Source organism: Schistocerca cancellata, chromosome 6 (assembly GCF_023864275.1).
Source record: "Schistocerca cancellata isolate TAMUIC-IGC-003103 chromosome 6, iqSchCanc2.1, whole genome shotgun sequence".
Taxonomy (NCBI): domain Eukaryota; kingdom Metazoa; phylum Arthropoda; class Insecta; order Orthoptera; family Acrididae; genus Schistocerca; species Schistocerca cancellata.
This window is the reverse complement of record NC_064631.1, coordinates 74,851,552-74,872,803: the sequence shown is the minus strand read 5'-3', so window position 1 is coordinate 74,872,803 and position 21,252 is coordinate 74,851,552. Positions and strand designations below refer to the sequence as shown.

General features: G+C 42.4%; 1 protein-coding gene across 2 annotated transcripts in view; it reads right to left on the bottom strand.

Moving 5' to 3' along the window:
• The window catches only part of LOC126191151 (mitochondrial potassium channel ATP-binding subunit), a 138,667-nt gene that overhangs the window by 28,864 nt on the left and 88,551 nt on the right, over positions 1–21,252 (bottom strand). For both annotated transcript variants that reach the window (XM_049931912.1, XM_049931914.1), the window contains 2 exons: positions 20,955–21,095; positions 20,720–20,878 (listed from right to left, as the gene is read on the bottom strand). In XM_049931912.1, the coding sequence (XP_049787869.1) occupies positions 20,720–20,878; positions 20,955–21,095 (300 nt within the window). The remainder of the gene's footprint in view (positions 1–20,719; positions 20,879–20,954; positions 21,096–21,252) is intronic.

The following is a 21,252-nucleotide window of genomic DNA, read 5'->3' as shown; positions in this document are numbered from 1 at the left end:
TTTGGTCCTTATCTACACCCATGCTCATAAATTAAGGATAATGCTGATACATGGTAAAACAATGCTCTAGTAAGCGGTTTTCGAGTTTAAATCACCTCAGGGTATGACCATGCAGTGCACCTGACCTGCGGTCATCACACGGTAGCACTGGCAGCAGTAAACATATGCAGAGATGAGTTAGTGCATGTCAGAGTACGGTGCAGCGAGTATATGTGCAGACGTTTTCAGACATGCTAATGGTGACTGTGTGTTGAAATTGGCTCAAAGAACACATATTGATGACGTTATGAGGGGTAGAACACTAGGGCAACTGGAGACTGGTCAAACACAGCAGGTCGTAGTACGGGCCCTCCGTGTGCCACAAAGTGTGATCTCAAGATTATGGTAACGATTCCAGCAGACAGGAAATGTGTCCAGGCGCTACAGTACGGGACGTCCACAGTGTACAACACCACAAGAAGACCGATATCTCACCCTCAGTGTCCGCAGACGGCCATGGAGTACTGCAGGTAGCCTTGCTCAGGACCTTACCGCAGCCACTGGAACAGGTTTGTCTCCAGACACACAGTCTACAGACAACTGAACAGACACGGTTTATTCACCTGGAGACCTGCAAGGTGCATTCCACTGACCCCTGGTCACAGGAGAGCCCGTAAAGCCTGGTGTCAAGAACACAGTACATGGTCATTGGAACAGTGGTCCCAGGTTGTGTTCACGGACGAGTCCTGGACAGTGATTCTCGCCAGGTTTTCATCTGGTGTGAACCAGGAACCATATACCAACCCCTTAATGTCCTTGAAAGGGACCTGTATGGAGGTCGTGGTTTGATGGTGTGGGGTGGGATTATGATTGGTGCACGTATACCCCTGCATGTCTTTGACAGAGGAACTGTAACAGGTCAGGTGTATCGGGACATCATTTTGCACCAGTATGTCCGCCTTTTCAGGGGTGATGGATGATAATGCAGGGCTCCACCAAGCTGCTATCGTGGAGGAGTACCTTGAAACAGAAGATATCTGGCGAATGGAGTGGCCTGCCTGTTCTCCAGACCTAAACCCCATCGAGCACGTCTGGGATACTATCAGTCGATGCAGCGCTGCACGTCTTCAAACCCCTACGACACTTCAGGAGCTCCGACAGGCACTGGTGCAAGAATGGGAGGCTATACCCCAGCAGCTGCTCAACCACCTGATCCAGCATATGCCAATCCGTTGTGCAGCCTGCGTACGTGTGCATGGTGATCATATCCCAAATTGATGTCGGGGTACATGCACAGGAAACATTGGCGTTTTGTAGCACATGTGTTTCGGGACAGTCTTCTCAACTTATCACCAATACCATGGGCTTACAGATCTGTGTTCTGTGTGTTCCCTATGTGCCTATGCTATTACCACCAGTTTTGTGTAGTGCCATGTTGTGTGGCACAACATTCTGCAATTATCCTTAATTTATGTGCAGGAGTGTAGTTACAATATGCTAACACATGCTGTCCTTGACTCTTAACAATATTTCATTTTGGTTTCATTAATCTTTGTGAGCTGAGTGTTTCAGGTAAGATATGAAAACTAAATTTATTTTACAGAATTTCTTCATAAGTTATAACACTGCTAATAAAATGAATCCATTTCTACTTGCTGCTTTATTCTAGTTATTTTGTATATTTCTTTTTTTAAAATAAATTCTGTGCTTACAGTGATTCATGGCTTCACTGAATTTTCCTCGTATTAGATTTTAAATTTGTATGGGAAACTAATTTTCTTCAATGGATAAAAACTTGAGCATAAAATGCAACTTTTTTGACAACATCACACTCGCTGTAAATTCAATGTCCTTCAAAACTTTTAATACTTTTTTTCAAGTACGGAAAACCTTGAGGAAGATTAGTATGGGGCCCAGAAGAAACGTAGGAACATGCAAAGCAATACTGGCCTATGACTTTTATATAGAGATTTAAGAAAGTCAGACATCTGTTTACGGCATTTGTAGACTAGAGAAAGCTTCCGACAATACTAACTAGAAGACATACTTTGTGGCCACAGGGCTGTAGATCAATGGAGGAGCAAAGAACTATTAATGACTGGAAGAAAATGCAGGTCATTCTTGTTTTCATGAAGGGTTGTCGAACAAATGCACAAAACTACAGGCCCACATCCCTGACGTCCATCTGTTCTTGAATTTTGTAACATGTTTTATGCTTGTATATTGTGATATTTCTGGAGACAAGTTCTTCTCTGTAGAAATCAACATGGGATCTGAAAGCAACAATCATTTGAAACTGAGCTCACTCTGTTTATTCTGCTCAAAACACAGAAAACAGTAGGGACTGGTGCCCAGGCTGATGCTGTGTTCCTTGACTTTTGGAAGGTATTTGACACAGTTCCACACTGCCGCCCAATGAATGAAATATGAGAATATGGAATATCAGACCAACTATGTCACTGGATATAAGTGTTTCAACCATGCAGAACAAAGCACGTCATCTTCAACAGAGCGGAATCTTCAAAATTAAAAGTAACTTTGAGTGTACTGCAAGGGAATGTTATAGGGCCATTACGTTACATGATACATATAAATCACCAGCAGAAATCGTCAGAAGTTCCACGAACCTTTTCATGGATGATAATATAGAAGAGAAGTCACAATGGTAGAAAATTGTAGTGAAATGCAGAGACCAAAAGATGATTGATGGTTGGTGCAGAGCATGGGGCCATGATAACTGATCCTCAACATAAGCAAATATGATATATTATGCATAAATAGGCAGAAAGACCCATTACTGTATACTTACATAATTGCAGAACAAACACTGGCAACAGTTACATCCATAAAATATCTTGGAGTTTGCGAATGGAGCAATTTAAAGTGGACTGACCACACATAAAACTAAATGAGAAATGGCACATGTCAGACATAATCATTGGAAGAATCCTCCAGAAATGTGGCCCACCTGCAAAGAAGGCAGCTTACAACACACTCGTTCGACCTACACTTGATCACTGCTCGTCAGTCTGGGATCCATACCAGTTAGGACTAAAAGAGGAAACAGAGAAGATCACAAGAAGAGCATGTTTTATTACAGATCATTTAGTAAGTGCAAAATGCATCACAGATGTTCTCAGCCAACTCTGGTGGCAGACAATTCAAGAGAGGCATTCTGCATCAAGGTGTGGTTCAGTGTTAAAATTCCAAGAACATATGCTCCTAGAAGAGTCAACCAATATATTGCTTCTTTCTGTGTATATCTCATGAAATGACCATGAAGGCAAAATAAGAGAGATTCAGATCACCCTGAGGCTTACCTGCAATAATTCCTCCCATGTACCACTTGCAAGAGGAACAGGAAAAGGGGGGAGTGGTACACAATGTACCCTCTGCCACGCACTGTAAGGTAGCTTGCAGAGTAAATATGGAGGTGTAAATATAGAAATACTGAAAGGGAGCAGGAATAAACACAAGCATTGAAGGGTTATGTACAATCTGTACAGAAGGTAGGTGCAGTTATAAGAACCGAAGGAAAAGAAAGGAAAGTAGTAATTGAGAAGAGAATGAGACTAGGTTGCAGCCTCTCTCTGACATTATTCAGTCTGTACAATGAGCAAGTAGTAAAGAAAACCAAGGAAATGAAATGTTTGGATTAAAGTTCATAGACAATAAATAAAAGCTTCAAGGTTTGCTGATGACACAGTAATTATGTCAGAAACTGCTAATGACTTGGAGTATCAGTTTATGTCAAGGGAATTAGATTAAAAAATGAAACACTGAAAGTAGTAGCCGAGTTCTGGTATTTAGGAAGAAAAATAACTGCAGAGAGCTGAAGTCAAGAGGATACAAAATTCATACTTTTAATTGCAAGGAAAGTTTTTCTAAAAAAGAGAAATAACATTATCATTTAACATACATTTAAGTGTAAGGAAGTATTTTCTGAAAGCGTTTGTACTGATTGTTGCCCTATACGCGAGGCATATATGAACAATAAACAGTACAGACAATTTATTTATATATGAATATAATAGAGGGGTAAATTCCACGTGGGAAAATATATATATATATAAAACAAAGATGCTGTAACTTACCAAACGGTAAAGCGCTGGTAGATAGACACAATAAAAAACACACAAACACACACACAAATTTCAAGCTTTCGCAACCCAAGGTTGCTTCATCAGGAAAGAGGGAAGGAGAGGGAAAGACAAAAGGATGTGGGTTTTAAGGGAGAGGGTAAGGAGTCATTCCAATCCCGGGAGCGGAAAGACTTACCCTAGGGGGAAAAAAAGGACAGTATGTGTGTGTGTGTGTGTGTGTGTGTGTGTGTGTGTGTGTGTGTGTGTGCGTGTGTGCGTGCGCGTAGGTATACCTGTCCTTCTTTCCCCCTAAGGTAAGTCTTTCCGCTCCCGGGATTGGAATGACTCCTTACCCTCTCCCTTAAAACCCACATATTTTCGTCTTTCCCTCTCCTTCCCTCTTTCCTGACGAAGCAACCGTTTGTTGCGAAAGCTTGAATTTTGTGTGTATGTTTGTGTGTCTATCGACCTGCCAGCGTTTTTGTTTGGCAAGTCTCATCATCTTTGTTTTTAGATATATTTTTCCCACGTGGAATGTTTCCCTCTATTTATATATATATATATATATATATATAATAGAGGGAAACATTCCACGTGGGAAAAATATATTTAAAAAGAAAGATGATGAGACTTACCAAACAAAAGCGCTGGCAGGTCGATAGACACACAAACAAACACAAACATACACACAAAATCTAGCTTTCGCAACCAACAGTTGCCTCGTCAGGAAAGAGGGAAGGAGAAGGAAAGACAAAAGGATATGGGTTTTAAGGGAGAGGGTAAGGAGTCATTCCAATCCCGGGAGCGGAAAGACTTACCTTAGGGGGAAAAAAGGACAGGTGTACACTCGCACACACACACATATCCATCCATACATACAAGACACAAGCAGACATTTGTAAAGGCAAAGAGTTTGAGCAGAGATGTCAGTCGGGACGGAAGTATAGAGGCAAAGATGATGTTGAAAGACAGGTGAGGTATGAGCGGCGGCAGATTGAAATTAGGAATTAGCGGAGATTGAGGCCTGGCGGATAGCGAGAAGAGAGGATATGCTGAAGGGCAAGTTCCCATCTCCGGAGTTCTGACAGGTTGGTGTTAGTGGGAAGTATCCAGATAACCCGGACGGTGTAACACTGTGCCAAGATGTGCTGGCCGTGCACCAAGGCATGTTTAGCCACAGGGTGATCCTCATTACCAACAAACACTGTCTGCCTGTGTCCATTCATGCGAATGGACAGTTTGTTGCTGGTCATTCCCACATAGAACGCTTCACAGTGTAGGCAGGTCAGTTGGTAAATCACGTGGGTGCTTTCACACGTGGCTCTGCCTTTGATCGTGTACACCTTCCGGGTTACAGGACTGGAATAGGTGGTGGTGGGAGGGTGCATGGGACAGGTTTTACACCGGGGACGGTTACAGGGGTAGGAGCCAGAGGGTAGGGAAGGTGGTTTGGGGATTTCATAGGGATGAACTAAGAGGTTACGAAGGTTGGGTGGATGGCGGAAAGACACTCTTGGTGGAGTGGGGAGGATTTCATGAAGGATGGATCTCATTTCAGGGCAGGATTTGAGGAAGTCGTATCCCTGCTGGAGAGCCACATTCAGAATCTGATCCAGTCCCGGAAAGTATCCTGTCACAAGTGGGGCACTTTTGGGGTTCTGTGGAGGGTTCCGGGTTTGAGGAGATGAGGAAGTGGCTCTGGTTATTTGCTTCTGTACAAGGTCGGGAGGGTAGTTACGGGATGCAAAAGCTGTTTCCAGGTTGTTGGTGTAATGGTTCAAGGATTCCGGACTGGAGCAGATTCGTTTGCCACGAAGACCTAGGCTGTAGGGAAGGGACCGTTTGATGTGGAATGGGTGGCAGCTGTCATAATGGAGGTACTGTTGCTTGTTGGTGGGTTTGATGTGGACGGACGTGTGAAGCTGGCCATTGGACAGGTGGAGGTCAACGTCAAGGAAAGTGGCATGGGATTTAGAGTAGGACCAGGTGAATCCGATGGAACCAAAGGAGTTGAGGTTGGAGAGGAAATTCTGGAGTTCTTCTTCACTGTGAGACCAGATCATGAAAATGTCATCAATAAATCTGTACCAAACTTTGGGTTGGCAGGCCTGGGTAACCAAGAAGGCTTCCTCTAAGCGACCCATGAATAGGTTGGCGTACGAGGGGGCCATCCTGGTACCCATGGCTGTTCCCTTTAATTGTTGGTATGTCTGGCCTTCAAAAGTGAAGAAGTTGTGGGTCAGGATGAAGCTGGCTAAGGTAATGAGGAAAGAGGTTTTAGGTAGGGCGGCAGGTGATCGGCGTGAAAGGAAGTGCTCCATCGCAGCGAGGCCCTGGACATGCGGAATATTTGTGTATAAGGAAGTGGCATCAATGGTTACAAGGATGGTTTCCAGGGGTAACAGACTGGGTAGGGATTCCAGGCGTTCGAGAAAGTGGTTGGTGTCTTTGATGAAGGATGGGAGACTGCATGTAATGGGTTGAAGGTGTTGATCTACGTAGGCAGAGATGCGTTCTGTGGGGGCTTGGTAACCAGCTACAATGGGACGGCCGGGATGATTGGGTTTGTGAATTTTGGGAAGAAGGTAGAAGGTAGAGGTGCGGGGTGTTGGTGGGGTCAGGAGGTTGATGGAGTCAGGTGAAAGGTTTTGTAGGGGGCCTAAGGTTCTGAGGATTCCTTGAAGCTCCGCCTGGACATCAGGAATGGGATTACCATGGCAAACTTTGTAAGTGGTGTTGTCTGAAAGCTGACGCAGTCCCTCAGCCACATACTCCCGACGATCAAGTACCACAGTCGTGGAACCCTTGTCCGCCGGAAGAATGACGATGGATTGGTCAGCCTTCAGATCACGCATAGCTTGGGCTTCAGCAGTGGTGATGTTGGGAGTAGGATTGAGGTTTTTTAGAAGGATTGAGAGGCAAGGCTGGAAGTCAGAAATTCCTGGAAGGTTTGGAGAGGGTGATTTTGAGGAAGAGGAGGTGGGTCCCGCTGTGACGGAGGACGGAACTGTTCCAGGTATGGTTCAATTTGGATAGTATCTTGGGGAGTTGGATCATTAGGAGTAGGATTAGGATCATTTTTCTTCGTGGCAAAGTGATATTTCCAGCAGAGAGTACGGGTGTAGGACAGTAAATCTTTGACAAGGGCTGTTTGGTTGAATCTGGGAGTGGGGCTGAAGGTGAGGCCTTTGGATAGGACAGAGGTTTCGGATTGGGAGAGAGGTTTGGAGGAGAGGTTAACTACTGAATTGGGGTGTTGTGGTTCCAGAGTGTGTTGATTGGAATTTTGAGGTTTTAGAGGGAGTGGAGCTGGAAGTGGGAGATTGAGTAGATGGGAGAGACTGGGTTTGTGTGCAATGACAGGAGGTTGAGGTTTGCTGGAAAGGTTGTGAAGGGTGAGTGAGTTGCCTTTCCGGAGGTGGGAAACCAGGAGATTGGATAGTTTTTTAAGGTGGAGGGTGGCAAGCTTTTCTAATTTGCGGTTGGCCTGTAGGAGGATGCTCTGAACAACCGGTGTGGATGTGGGAGAGGAAAGATTGAGGACTTTTATTAGGGACAGGAGTTGATGGGTGTGTTGATTGGCTGAGTGGATGTGTAGGTGAAGGATTAGGTGGGTGAGGGCAATGGATTGTTCGGTTTGGAACTGGTATAGGGACTGATGGAAAGAAGGGTTGCAGCCAGAGATGGGAACTTTAAGTGTGAGGCCTTTGGGGGTGATGCCAAATGTCAGACAAGCCTGAGAAAATAAAATATGGGAGTGTAATCTGGCTAGGGCGAAGGCATGTTTGCGGAGGGAATGTAAATAAAACTTAATGGGGTCGTTGTGGAGGTGTTGTGAGGGTGACATGGTACTAGAAGGTGGAAAGTGGAACACGAGGCTGAAATGAAAATGAAAATAAATATAAAAATATATGGGGAGAGATAAAGGTAAAACTAGAAAGCAAATGGAGATCTGGTGTGAAAAAAGGCGAAAAAGGGTTGGTTATAGCTGGGCTATGTTGATCCTGTGGTGAACTTGTGTAGGTAGATAATGATGTGCATAAAGGTTAGTGCCGCCAAAACACGTTAAAGGGTGGAGAAATACGGGAAAATTTCGAAAAAACTACGTGAGGATGTATTAAAAGGGTGGTTTGATGGTGGCAGATTATGGAAATGAAGCTAACAATTGTCTGATGAAGAAATAATGACGTTAAAACCTGTGGGAAGCGGCTAAAAATGATCGATGATGTGAGAAAAACGGAACTGGAAATAAAGCAAAATATATTAAAACTAGCCGAAAAGGTTGTTTAATAGCTGAAAGGAACTGTTTGTGAACTGGAAACGGTGGATTTTATAGCAGCGGTAGTGTTGAAAGCGGGAAAAAAAAAAAAAATTTTGGTTATGGTTTGGAAGTGGGTTACGTATTATTACGTATTATTGAGTATATATCGGCGGGATAAAATTGTATACTGGATTACGGTAAAAAAAGGAGAAGGTGAATAGAAAGTAAAACTGCTGGCAAAAACAGGAGGAGGAAATAATAAGACAGAAAAGACTACGAAATGTAACAGTGACAATAATAATAACAATAACAAACGTGATTGTTGGGTTCAAATTAATGATATGAATATAATAGAGGGAAACATTCCACGTGAGAAAAATATATTTAAAAAGAAAGATGATGAGACTTACCAAACAAAAGCGCTGGCAGGTCGATAGACACACAAACAAACACAAACATACACACAAAATCTAGCTTTCGCAACCAACGGTTGCCTCGTCAGGAAAGAGGGAAGGAGAAGGAAAGACAAAAGGATATGGGTTTTAAGGGAGAGGGTAAGGAGTCATTCCAATCCCGGGAGCGGAAAGACTTACCTTAGGGGGAAAAAAGGACAGGTGTACACTCGCACACACACACATATCCATCCATACATACAAGACACAAGCAGACATTTGTAAAGGCAAAGAGTTTGAGCAGAGATGTCAGTCGGGACGGAAGTATAGAGGCAAAGATGATGTTGAAAGACAGGTGAGGTATGAGCGGCGGCAGATTGAAATTAGGAATTAGCGGAGATTGAGGCCTGGCGGATAGCGAGAAGAGAGGATATGCTGAAGGGCAAGTTCCCATCTCCGGAGTTCTGACAGGTTGGTGTTAGTGGGAAGTGATCTGAAGGCTGACCAATCCATCGTCATTCTTCCGGCGGACAAGGGTTCCACGACTATGGTACTTGATGTGGCTGAGGGAGTATGTGGCTGAGGGACTGCGTCAGCTTTCAGACAACACCACTTACAAAGTTTGCCATGGTAATCCCATTCCTGATGTCCAGGCGGAGCTTCAAGGAATCCTCAGAACCTTAGGCCCCCTACAAAACCTTTCACCTGACTCCATCAACCTCCTGACCCCACCAACACCCCGCACCCCTACCTTCTACCTTCTTCCCAAAATTCACAAACCCAATCATCCCGGCCGTCCCATTGTAGCTGGTTACCAAGCCCCCACAGAACGCATCTCTGCCTACGTAGATCAACACCTTCAACCCATTACATGCAGTCTCCCATCCTTCATCAAAGACACCAACCACTTTCTCGAACGCCTGGAATCCCTACCCAGTCTGTTACCCCCGGAAACCATCCTTGTAACCATTGATGCCACTTCCTTATACACAAATATTCTGCATGTCCAGGGCCTCGCTGCGATGGAGCACTTCCTTTCACGCCGATCACCTGCCGCCCTACCTAAAACCTCTTTCCTCATTACCTTAGCCAGCTTCATCCTGACCCACAACTTCTTCACTTTTGAAGGCCAGACATACCAACAATTAAAGGGAACAGCCATGGGTACCAGGATGGCCCCCTCGTACGCCAACCTATTCATGGGTCGCTTAGAGGAAGCCTTCTTGGTTACCCAGGCCTGCCAACCCAAAGTTTGGTACAGATTTATTGATGACATTTTCATGATCTGGTCTCACAGTGAAGAAGAACTCCAGAATTTCCTCTCCAACCTCAACTCCTTTGGTTCCATCGGATTCACCTGGTCCTACTCTAAATCCCATGCCACTTTCCTTGACGTTGACCTCCACCTGTCCAATGGCCAGCTTCACACGTCCGTCCACATCAAACCCACCAACAAGCAACAGTACCTCCATTATGACAGCTGCCACCCATTCCACATCAAACGGTCCCTTCCCTACAGCCTAGGTCTTCGTGGCAAACGAATCTGCTCCAGTCCGGAATCCTTGAACCATTACACCAACAACCTGGAAACAGCTTTTGCATCCCGTAACTACCCTCCCGACCTTGTACAGAAGCAAATAACCAGAGCCACTTCCTCATCTCCTCAAACCCGGAACCCTCCACAGAACCCCAAAAGTGCCCCACTTGTGACAGGATACTTTCCGGGACTGGATCAGATTCTGAATGTGGCTCTCCAGCAGGGATACGACTTCCTCAAATCCTGCCCTGAAATGAGATCCATCCTTCATGAAATCCTCCCCACTCCACCAAGAGTGTCTTTCCGCCATCCACCCAACCTTCGTAACCTCTTAGTTCATCCCTATGAAATCCCCAAACCACCTTCCCTACCCTCTGGCTCCTACCCCTGTAACCGTCCCCGGTGTAAAACCTGTCCCATGCACCCTCCCACCACCACCTATTCCAGTCCTGTAACCCGGAAGGTGTACACGATCAAAGGCAGAGCCACGTGTGAAAGCACCCACGTGATTTACCAACTGACCTGCCTACACTGTGAAGCGTTCTATGTGGGAATGACCAGCAACAAACTGTCCATTCGCATGAATGGACACAGGCAGACAGTGTTTGTTGGTAATGAGGATCACCCTGTGGCTAAACATGCCTTGGTGCACGGCCAGCACATCTTGGCACAGTGTTACACCGTCCGGGTTATCTGGATACTTCCCACTAACACCAACCTGTCAGAACTCCGGAGATGGGAACTTGCCCTTCAGCATATCCTCTCTTCTCGCTATCCGCCAGGCCTCAATCTCCGCTAATTCCTAATTTCAATCTGCCGCCGCTCATACCTCACCTGTCTTTCAACATCATCTTTGCCTCTATACTTCCGTCCCGACTGATATCTCTGCTCAAACTCTTTGCCTTTACAAATGTCTGCTTGTGTCTTGTATGTATGGATGGATATGTGTGTGTGTGCGAGTGTACACCTGTCCTTTTTTCCCCCTAAGGTAAGTCTTTCCGCTCCCGGGATTGGAATGACTCCTTACCCTCTCCCTTAAAACCCATATCCTTTTGTCTTTCCTTCTCCTTCCCTCTTTCCTGACGAGGCAACCGTTGGTTGCGAAAGCTAGATTTTGTGTGTATGTTTGTGTTTGTTTGTGTGTCTATCGACCTGCCAGCGCTTTTGTTTGGTAAGTCTCATCATCTTTCTTTTTAAATATATATATATATGATGAGACTTACCAAACAAAAGTGCTGGTAGGTCGATAGACACACAAACAAACACAAACATACACACAAAATTCGAGCTTTCGCAACCACTGGTTGCTTCGTCAGGAAAGAGGGAAGGAGAGGGAAAGATGAAAGGATGTGGGTTTTAAGGGAGAGGGTAAGGAGTCATTCCAATCCCGAGAGCGGAAAGACTTACCTTAGGGGGAAAAAAGGACAGGTATACACTCGCGCACACACACACATATCCATCCGCACATACACAGACACAAACAGACATTTGTAAAGGCAAAGAGTTTGGGCCCAGAGATGTCAGTCGAGGTGGAAGTAAAGAGGCAAAGATGTTGTTGAAAGACAGGTGAGGTATGAGTGGCAGCAACTTGAAATTAGCGGGGGTTGAGGCCTGGCGGATAACGAGAAGAGAGGTTATACTCAAGGGCAAGTTCCCATCTCCGGAGTTCTGACAAGTTGGTGTTAGTGGGAAGTATCCAGATCACCCGGACGGTGTAACACTGTGCCAAGATGTGCTGGCCAAGCAGCAAGGCATGTTTAGCCACAGGGTGATCCTCATTACCAACAAACACTGTCTGCCTGTGTCCATTCATGCGAATGGACAGTTTGTTGCTGGTCATTCCCACATAGAACGCTTCACAGTGTAGGCAGGTCAGTTGGTGAATCACGTAGGTGCTTTCACACGTGGCTCTTGCTTTGATCGTGTACACCTTATGGGTTACAGGACTGGAGTAGGTGGTGGTGGGAGGGTGCATGGGACAGGTTTTACACCGGGGGCGGTTACAAGGGTAGGAGCCAGAGGGTAGGGAAGGTGGTTTGTGGATTTCATAGGGATGAACTAAGAGGTTACGAAGGTTAGGTGGACGACAGAAAGACACTCTTGGTGGAGTGGAGAGGATTTCATGAAGATTGCATTCATTGAGATTGCATGAAAAGATCCTGCCGCAACGAAAAACGCCTTTCTTTCAATGACTGCTACCCCACTTTGCATATCATATCTGTAACATTCTCTCCCCTATTTCACAATAATACAAAAGAGCTGCCTTGTTTTTGAACTTTTTTGATGTCCTCCGCAAGTACCATCTGATGTGGATCCCACAACATGCAGTAATACTCGAGAAATTGAATGGACCAGTGCAGTGAAAGCAGTTCCTTAGTGGATTTGTTGCATCATCTAAGTATTCTGCCAATAAAATGCAGTCTTTGGTTTGCCTTCCCTATAACATTATCTACATTATCATACTCATTTAAGTTATTCGTAGTTGTAACCCCTAAGTATTTAACTGAATTGACTGACTTGTCTGAACTATTGTGTAATGGAAATTTAACAGATTCCTTTTAGTAGTCATGTGGACGACCACACTTTACATTGTTTAGAGTCAATTGTCATTTTTGCTGCATACAGGTATCTTGTCAGAATAATTTTGTAATTGGTTTTGGCAATCTGATGACTTACCAGACAGTAAATGATATCATCTGCAAATAATCTAAGATGGCTGCTCAGACTGTCTCCTAAATCTTTTTTATAGATTAGGAACAGCAGAGGGCCTATAACTCCACCTGGTATCACGTCAGTTTTACTCAATTACTTTCTGTCAATATCTACTAACTGTGACCTGTCTGACAGGAAATCTCAAATCCAGCTGCACAACTAAGACAATCCACTAGAGGCACCCAATTCGAATGGAAGTCACTTGTAAGGAATGACGTCAAAAGCCTTCTGGAAATCTAGAAATATAAAATCAATTTGAGATTCCCTGTCGATAGCAATCATTACTTTATGTGAATGAAGAGCTAGTTGTGTTTCACAAGAATTACATTTTCTGAATCCATGTAGATTATTGGTCACTAGATCGTTTTCTTCGAGGCAATTCATAATGTTCGAGCACACTACATGTTCCAATATTCTACTGCAACATGACTTCATCAGTAATATGGGTCTGTAAATCAGTGAATTACTTCTATTTACTTTCCTTGAGGATTGGTGTGATATGTGCAGTTTTCCATACTTTAGGTAGGAGCCTTTCATCAAGTGAATGGTTGTATTTGTTGAGTGAGCGGTTGTATATGATTGCTAAGTATGGAGCTATTATATCAGCACACATTGAAAGGAATTTAATCGGTACACAATCTGCACCAGAGGACTTGAATATATTATGCAATTTAAGTTGCTTTGCTACACTGAGGCTATCTACTTCTAAAGTTACTCATGTTGGCAGCTGTTATTGATCTGAATTCATGAATATTTACTTTGTCTTCAATGGTAAACAAATTTCAGAAAACCATGTTTAGTAACTGCACTATATTGGCACTGTCATTGGTAACATTAACAATTCTATTGTGTAGTCAAGGTATCGGTTGTGTGCTCAGTAGTAGAGCACTTGCCCGCAAAGGCAAAGGTCCCGAGTTCGAGTCTCAGTCCGGCACACAGTTTTAATCTGCCAGGAAGTTTCATATCAGCGCACACTCTGCTGCAGAGTGAAAATCTCATTCTGGAAATATCAGTTGTGTCTTGATGCTGGTTTACTTTACATACGAAAAGAATCTCTATGGATTTTCTGCCAGATTCTGAGACACAGTTTTGCTGTGAAAACTATTAAAAGCATCTTGCATTGAAGTCCACACTTAGTTTCAAACTTCAGTAAAACATTGCCGATCTTTTAATATTTTGTGTTCTTTTAAATTTGGCATACTGTTTAAGGTATGACCTGCTTCTGCACCATGGAGAATCAGTACCCTCTCTTATTAATTTATTTCACACATACCTCTCAATTGCCATTGATACTATTTCTTTGCATTTAAGCCACATCTAGTCTATGTTTACACAGTTTGGAAGGACTGGCGACAGCATCTTAGGAAGATGTTGAGCAATTTTTTGTCTCCCTGTTTAAAGAGACGTATTTTGCATTTATTTTTTATGGATTTGGATGTTACAGTACTCAGTTTCATTACAACTACTTTGTGGTCATTAATCCCTGTGTCTGTCATGATGCTCACTATCTGCTCAGGATTATTTTTTACTAAAAGGTGAAGTACGATTTCAAACCATTTCCAACATATGAGGGTAGATTGAAGTCACCATAAAATATAATTGTGAGTGGGGTACCTATTTGAAATGAGACAAGTTTTCTTCAAGCTGTTCAACAACTGTATCTTCCAGAGTTGGGGGAGGGTCAGTAAAGGTAACCAGTTATTAATTTATTCTGGGCGTCACATATAACCTCTACCCATAGTAACTCACAGAAACTATCTGTTTCAGTGTCACTATAATATAAACTACTTTCAACATCAATAAACACTCCTACATCAACTGTATTTAATCTATTCTTTACAAACACTGTTAGGTACTTTGTGAAAATTTTGGCAATACTTATCTCCGGCATTAGCCAGCTTTCAATACCTGTAACAATTTGAGCTTCAGTGGTTTCTATTAGTGCTTGGAGTTCAGGTTCCTTTAAAACACAGCTATAACAATCTGCAACTACAAAAAAATACACCTGCCCAGTCCACTCCACACAGCCCTCACTACCCACGTAGCTGCTACCTGAATGTAATGGACCCGATGCAATTGATCTATTGAAGAGACTGCCTAAACTACGCTTGTCGGTCCTCTTTTGGAACACTGCTGCATGGTGTGGGATCCTTACCACATAGGATTATTGGAGTACAATCGAGAAAGTTCAAAGATGAGCAGGACATTTTGAATTAATGGAAATTAGGGGAGAGAGTGTTACGAACATAATACAGGATTTGGGGTGGACATAATTAAAACAAAGGCATTTCTCACTGTGGCACGATCTTCTCATGAAATTTCAATCACCAACTTCCACCTCTGAATGCAAAAATATTTTGTTGACTTGACCTACATAGGGAGAAATGATCATCATAATAAAATAGGGAAAATCAAAGCACACACAGAAAGATATAGGCATTTATTTTCTCTGCACACTGTTCAAGAGTGGAATTTCAGACTTATTGCCAGGCACTTCAATGTGATTTGCAGAATAGCCATGTAAATGTAGATGACCGATTTGAATCCCCTTTACCCAGTGGCACAAGTCGAGGAATCAGTAGCTTACACAATCATAGAACGGTCTAGCCCAATTGTGTAAAAAATATGCATAGCTACTGTGTTGGGTTCTAATTCTGTTTAGCACTAACATGTTTTAGTGGCAAGTCAAATCCCAAGGGTTTCTGGGTCATATACAGCATATTATTATTTGTTGTCCAGTCCATTCTTGAGCTCATTCATTTGTAATGTTGAACTCATCTTCCACACTGACCATTTCTGTTACAGTTGGTGGTCGTCTAGTGCAGAATCAGTTATTGTTTTTGTAGTAACCAAAACCAACTGCGGGAACACCTTGGGCTGCGGATCAGAGCCACCAGGCGGGGAAGCCGCTGGCAGTGGAGCACGCACCACTGGGTAAACACAAGGAGGAGTCGGACAACAGACCAACGACAACTGACAACAACCGACCACGACCGACTATGACCGACACAACAAGGAAGAGATAAACAACAGAGGCTTGTGGAAACCACAACACCAAATACCAACAGTAAATCCACTCGGAACCAGAGCCAGGCAAATGTCAACAACGAGCAACGACCAGAATGCAGTACCGCCGAGATAGAAACGAAATCCAGAGCAAGTACCAGACTGACTGGACTAGGGCAGAGCGGGTCCCTATATACAAAACCGGAGGGAACGGCTATTGGCCGCTGTCTGGACGTGGCGTAGCAGTGGCGCCCTCGCTGCGCAAGAGCCGCTGTGTGGAAAAGCCACCGCGGAGGCGGAGCCCTCTATGGGCTGACCACGTCCATTTGTTCTGGCACGTGTTGTGACTTCCACGGCGGAAGGTACTAGAGTTTTCATCATCAACATCTTGGTGAATTGGTGAATTTTTGTTATCCATGATATTTTTGTACTCATTTGTGAGAGCATTTATGTGTCATAGTTGCGGGAGTGGAATGTGGCTCCATACTGGCAACCATCCTGTAGTAGTTGATCTGATATCGAAAGCAATCATTTTCATGACATTATTTAGCTAGATATCTATCTATTGTACATATGAACTGTTTAGCCAAACTAGGGAACAATACTCAGTGGTTGAGACGACAAGACCCAGAGCAGAAGAACGCAGGGTGGATGCCTATGCTCCCCACGTTGTACCACACAACTTTTGAATGATGACGTTTCTTGTTTTCAATTATTTTGCTGTTCTTGTTAAATGCTCTCTGAAAGAGAGAGTTCTATCAAAGCGTTTTCAAACTATATGTTGAATGTTCTTCTGGCAAGTTTATTTTTAAGGTGGCCACAGTAAACCTCTGGTTCGATAGCATTTGGTTGGAGTCTACAATTGTGAAAGTACTTTCTCACTACATCTAGGTCCTCTGTAAGGATTTCTTCTGACTGTTCAGTTGTGGAACACCTTGTTGCAAGTATCCAGTCAACTGCATAACCAAACTTCCTTGATTTTGTTTTTGGCATGTCTGCAATGTATGAGCTGAAGAAAAGTAGAGGATGGACTGATTCCTGTGGTGGAACACTTTTTAATTTTCTTGGGGAGGGGAGGGGGGGCTGATGTTGCATCCCAGGACTACTTTGAACAGTCAGTCATTTAGGATATTGTCGAACAGCAAACAATTGGTTTCCAAGGATTTATGTGAAAAAGTTTTTACATCACGCCTTTTCTCCACACTCTGTTATAGGGCACTGATAAGTCAATAAGTCAATGAATGCAGCTGTGTTTTAATTTTTTTTTTATTTCTTACTGATGTGATACTCTTTTTATTTTTGATCATTTGCAACACAAAAGATAGCCTCATTGAGGATGTGGCCAGAATATTATTTACTACAACTTACAGTGCAGCATATAAGAGGCCAATAACATTCATTTAACAACTCTTACCTCAAAACCTCCTTCGTCTTATACTTGTATGCTGGATCAATGAGCAAATTGGCTGATGCTCTAGTTTGATGGCAGGTGACTGATCAATTTACTACAATATTGCAAAAGCTATGAAGACTCATCAGAATGAAGTATCTCAGGGATGTGTTAGTTTTATTTAAGGAAATAAACAATGAGAGAACGTGACTGGCATTTGGTTATTTGCCGTCCAACAATTTGTCACCAGCCTCTCTCATAGGACGTCTGAAATAAAGATCTAAAAATGCAGTGAGTAACATTGGCAAAGGAAAGATTCAGATAGGTGCTGGAATCTAAATAACATGACAATATATCAGACATTAACATTAACTAACTATTTAACTAATTTAGCATACATACTTAACTTACACGGTGCATACAAAAACATCAGAAGAGAGTAAGTAAGAGAGAGCAACAGACCACTACACAAGCTGAAACCTGCAGAAGAGTGGTTCTTATTTTTCCTGTGATATGACATAACAATTTATTCTCTTTAGAAGTTTCATACAAGTAAACACTAACGTGACTTCACAAATTATTACAGATCTTATCTTTCCTCTTCAAGCTGAAAATGTCAAAAGCCATACAATCAAAATATACACTCTTTCTTAGAATGAACAAATTACTTCATTACTGCAACATAAGTAGTGAGTGATAGCATGGCTTTGTTTTGGCTGGAAGCCTGTGTGTTTGAGCGAGATTCCCTCATTTAATTTGTACTTATTCTTTTGTGGATAAGCCATTCTAGTATACTGTCAAACCTTGGAGCTTTTCATGGCTTAACATGTTTAAGTGCTGTTGAGTTTTCTTCACAAGTAGGAGTTTGGTATCTGCATTTTAGGCTTTCAGTGTTCTGAGTTTTCGTATCACTATGATTGTACGTGCTTTGTATATTGATGCTCTGGTTGTTGCTACTAGACGTGAAGCAATGGCATTTGGAGTAACTGTTGTCTTATTTCTTCATGTGAAGCTCCACTGTCTTGTTTCCTTAATGAAGTCTGCTCAAAGTCTGAAAATTCAGGCTTTATACTGTTTTCACCCACTTTTGGTACCTTGCCACATCTAGACTATGTATTAGTTCCTCAGCCATTTCTCGGTCAGCATTTTTGAGGAAATTCTGGTACAATTCCTCACTGTTTTGGGGTTGGGTTGTTTTGGGGGAGGAGACCAGACAGCGAGGTCATCAGTATCATAGGATTAGGAAAGGACGGGGAAGGAAGTCGGCATGCCCTTTCGAAGAAACCATCCCGGCATTTGCCTGGAACGATTTAGGGAACTCACGGAAAACCTAAATCAGGATGGCTGGACACGGATTGCCATGTGCTAGCCACTGCGCCACATCACTCGGTCACTGTTTTGGGACCAGCCAGAAATGTATTACTGCTTTCAGTAGCCTCTTTGTATATACTCTTTGGCAGTCCTAATTATGGTGTTGGCATATCTTTCGTAGTTTCTGTTATTAGAGGATATCCAGCCAAAGAGATTGTCTGTTTCTATACAGAACTTGGCCTAGTTGGCTTTCTTTAGATTCCACCTTTGGTGGGGGATAGATGTGATTAGAAGGATTTGTGTTCCCACCTCTATTATTGTTGGTCTTTGCTGCCTGTGTAGGAAGTCACAGAGGACTTTTTGTGATACTGCTAGGGTCTGGGCGTAGTTGTCTACTGGAATGAAACATAGATCGAGATTGTATTCCTACCTCCATGCTGCCAACTTGAAAGTAGATCAGTCTTAGGCACTGAACACAAGAGTTTAAGTGGTCATCCATTGTCCATTTTATTACTGTGTTACCATTGTCGTTGCAGTCTCTGTATTTCCACTGCTTACAGGGCCATTATAGCTACCCACTTTTACAACAGGATGAGGATGTGGGTGGATAACTTGGGCTGACAAGGATATGACTGGTGGCTTGTAAGTGTTGGAGACAGCGATGCTTTCAATTTTTACAACAACATTATGGATTTCGTCATTGGTAGAGATAGGAAATGGCTCTCATTTGCATATCTTGTTTAATGTATGTTGCTATGCCATGTGGTGAATGATACAGAGCACCTAGCAGTTCATAGGCTGGTATTTTTACTCTTTTTTGTAATTGGTCTTCCATTTCTTAATGAGTTTCCTGTTTGGTGACTAGATCTTATTGAATATTAAATTAATAGATCAGGTAACCAATGAAGAAGTACTGAATCAAATTAGGGAGAAAAGAAATTTACAGCATATCTTGAATGAAAGAAGGGCTCAGTTGACAGGATACATCCTGAGGTACCAAGGAAATGTCAGTTTGGTAATGGATGACAGTATGAAGGATAAAAATTGTAGAGGAAGACCAAGTAGGTTCAAGTGGATGTAGATTGAGAAGTTCAGGTGAGATGATGAAACTTGCACAGGATCAGTCTGCAGACCACAACAACAACAACAACAACAACAACAAGAAGAAGACTAAGTGAAGAAAAGATTATAGTCTTTGAAGGACCCACAATAGGCTACCTAAACTCCAATCAGTTCTTCCCTAATCTCAGTAGCATTTTAATAGCATGCCTTCTGAATGTCATTTTACACCATCTCTTGACTGATACTGTAGTTATCAGGTTCACCATCTTCAGAATTACAAATGTATTTTGTAAACTGAAATATATCTCTTCATGACACCAAAACCACTAATTACTTCAAGAGTACCTAACTAAGGAGGGAAAAAATGTTCATTAAATTTATTGCAGCAAACAGAACTAGTTTCACACTGACTATTTTCTTTGTCAGGATGACAGGCACACACAACAAAGTAACTATATTAAGCAGGTTTTAACTTTTTTGGTATATAGGCAGCCAACAGCATTCTCTGAAATAATGTTATATAAATACTTAGTATGAAGCAGTTGATTAAAAGAACAGCTCAGTAGTGTAAGTTAAAGAGCAGTGGACTTTTTTCTTTTCTTTCTTTCTTTTTTTCAAAGTAGCTGCTTTGCTACACATTCTGATTTAAAACATACAAAAAGTAAGTAATTTAGAGGTAGTTCTCATATCTGACCTTTTGAGTAGATTAGCACTACTCATAACTGGTTGTTAGAATACTTTATACAATTAGTCTAGAACTGCTTCTATCTGATATTGTGTAATTGGACTCACCCCCACCTCTGAAGGCTTTCCTTCATGATGGAATTTAGTGGTAATATACATGAATGAATTTCTGTTGTAAAAAAAGTTATATATGTTAAAATCATTTAGTTATAAAAAACACACCAGGATCAAATATTAAATCTAGATAGATTGTGACAGTACAAACTTTATTAGTTATGGTATCTTTTTTCAATTATATCTTACCTGGAACAGGCCAATACCAAGACCAAGTGTTTCATTAAGTTTGCGAGATTCTTCAATCTGTTGATTGAACAATTCACATTCTTTTCTCTCCATTGCAAAAGCTCTTACAGTCCTAATATTACTAATTGCTTCATCACTTACAGATGTGGCTCTTGCTGCCTGTTTGAAGAGAAGCCAACATTAAAAACTGTATACTCCATGAAAATGTGAATTATAACAGCAACAGAAAACTCACCTGTTCTTGAGCTTGCTTAGACATCTTACGCAGAACAGATCCAATTAATGTCCCAGTTACAATTACAGCAGGGATCACAACCATCATACCTGCTGTCATTTGGGGAGATATAATGAACAAAGAGACAGCACAGCCAACTATCTGCAAATAAACAAATAACTAAACACATTCTGTATTTTTAACCAAACAGATTGCAGCATCAACTAATTACAGCAACTTAACATAAAAGTTTTCCAATGAAGCATGAAAGGTTAAACAGGTGGTACAAAAAAAAGTCCTTGTCAGAACTAGAATGTAA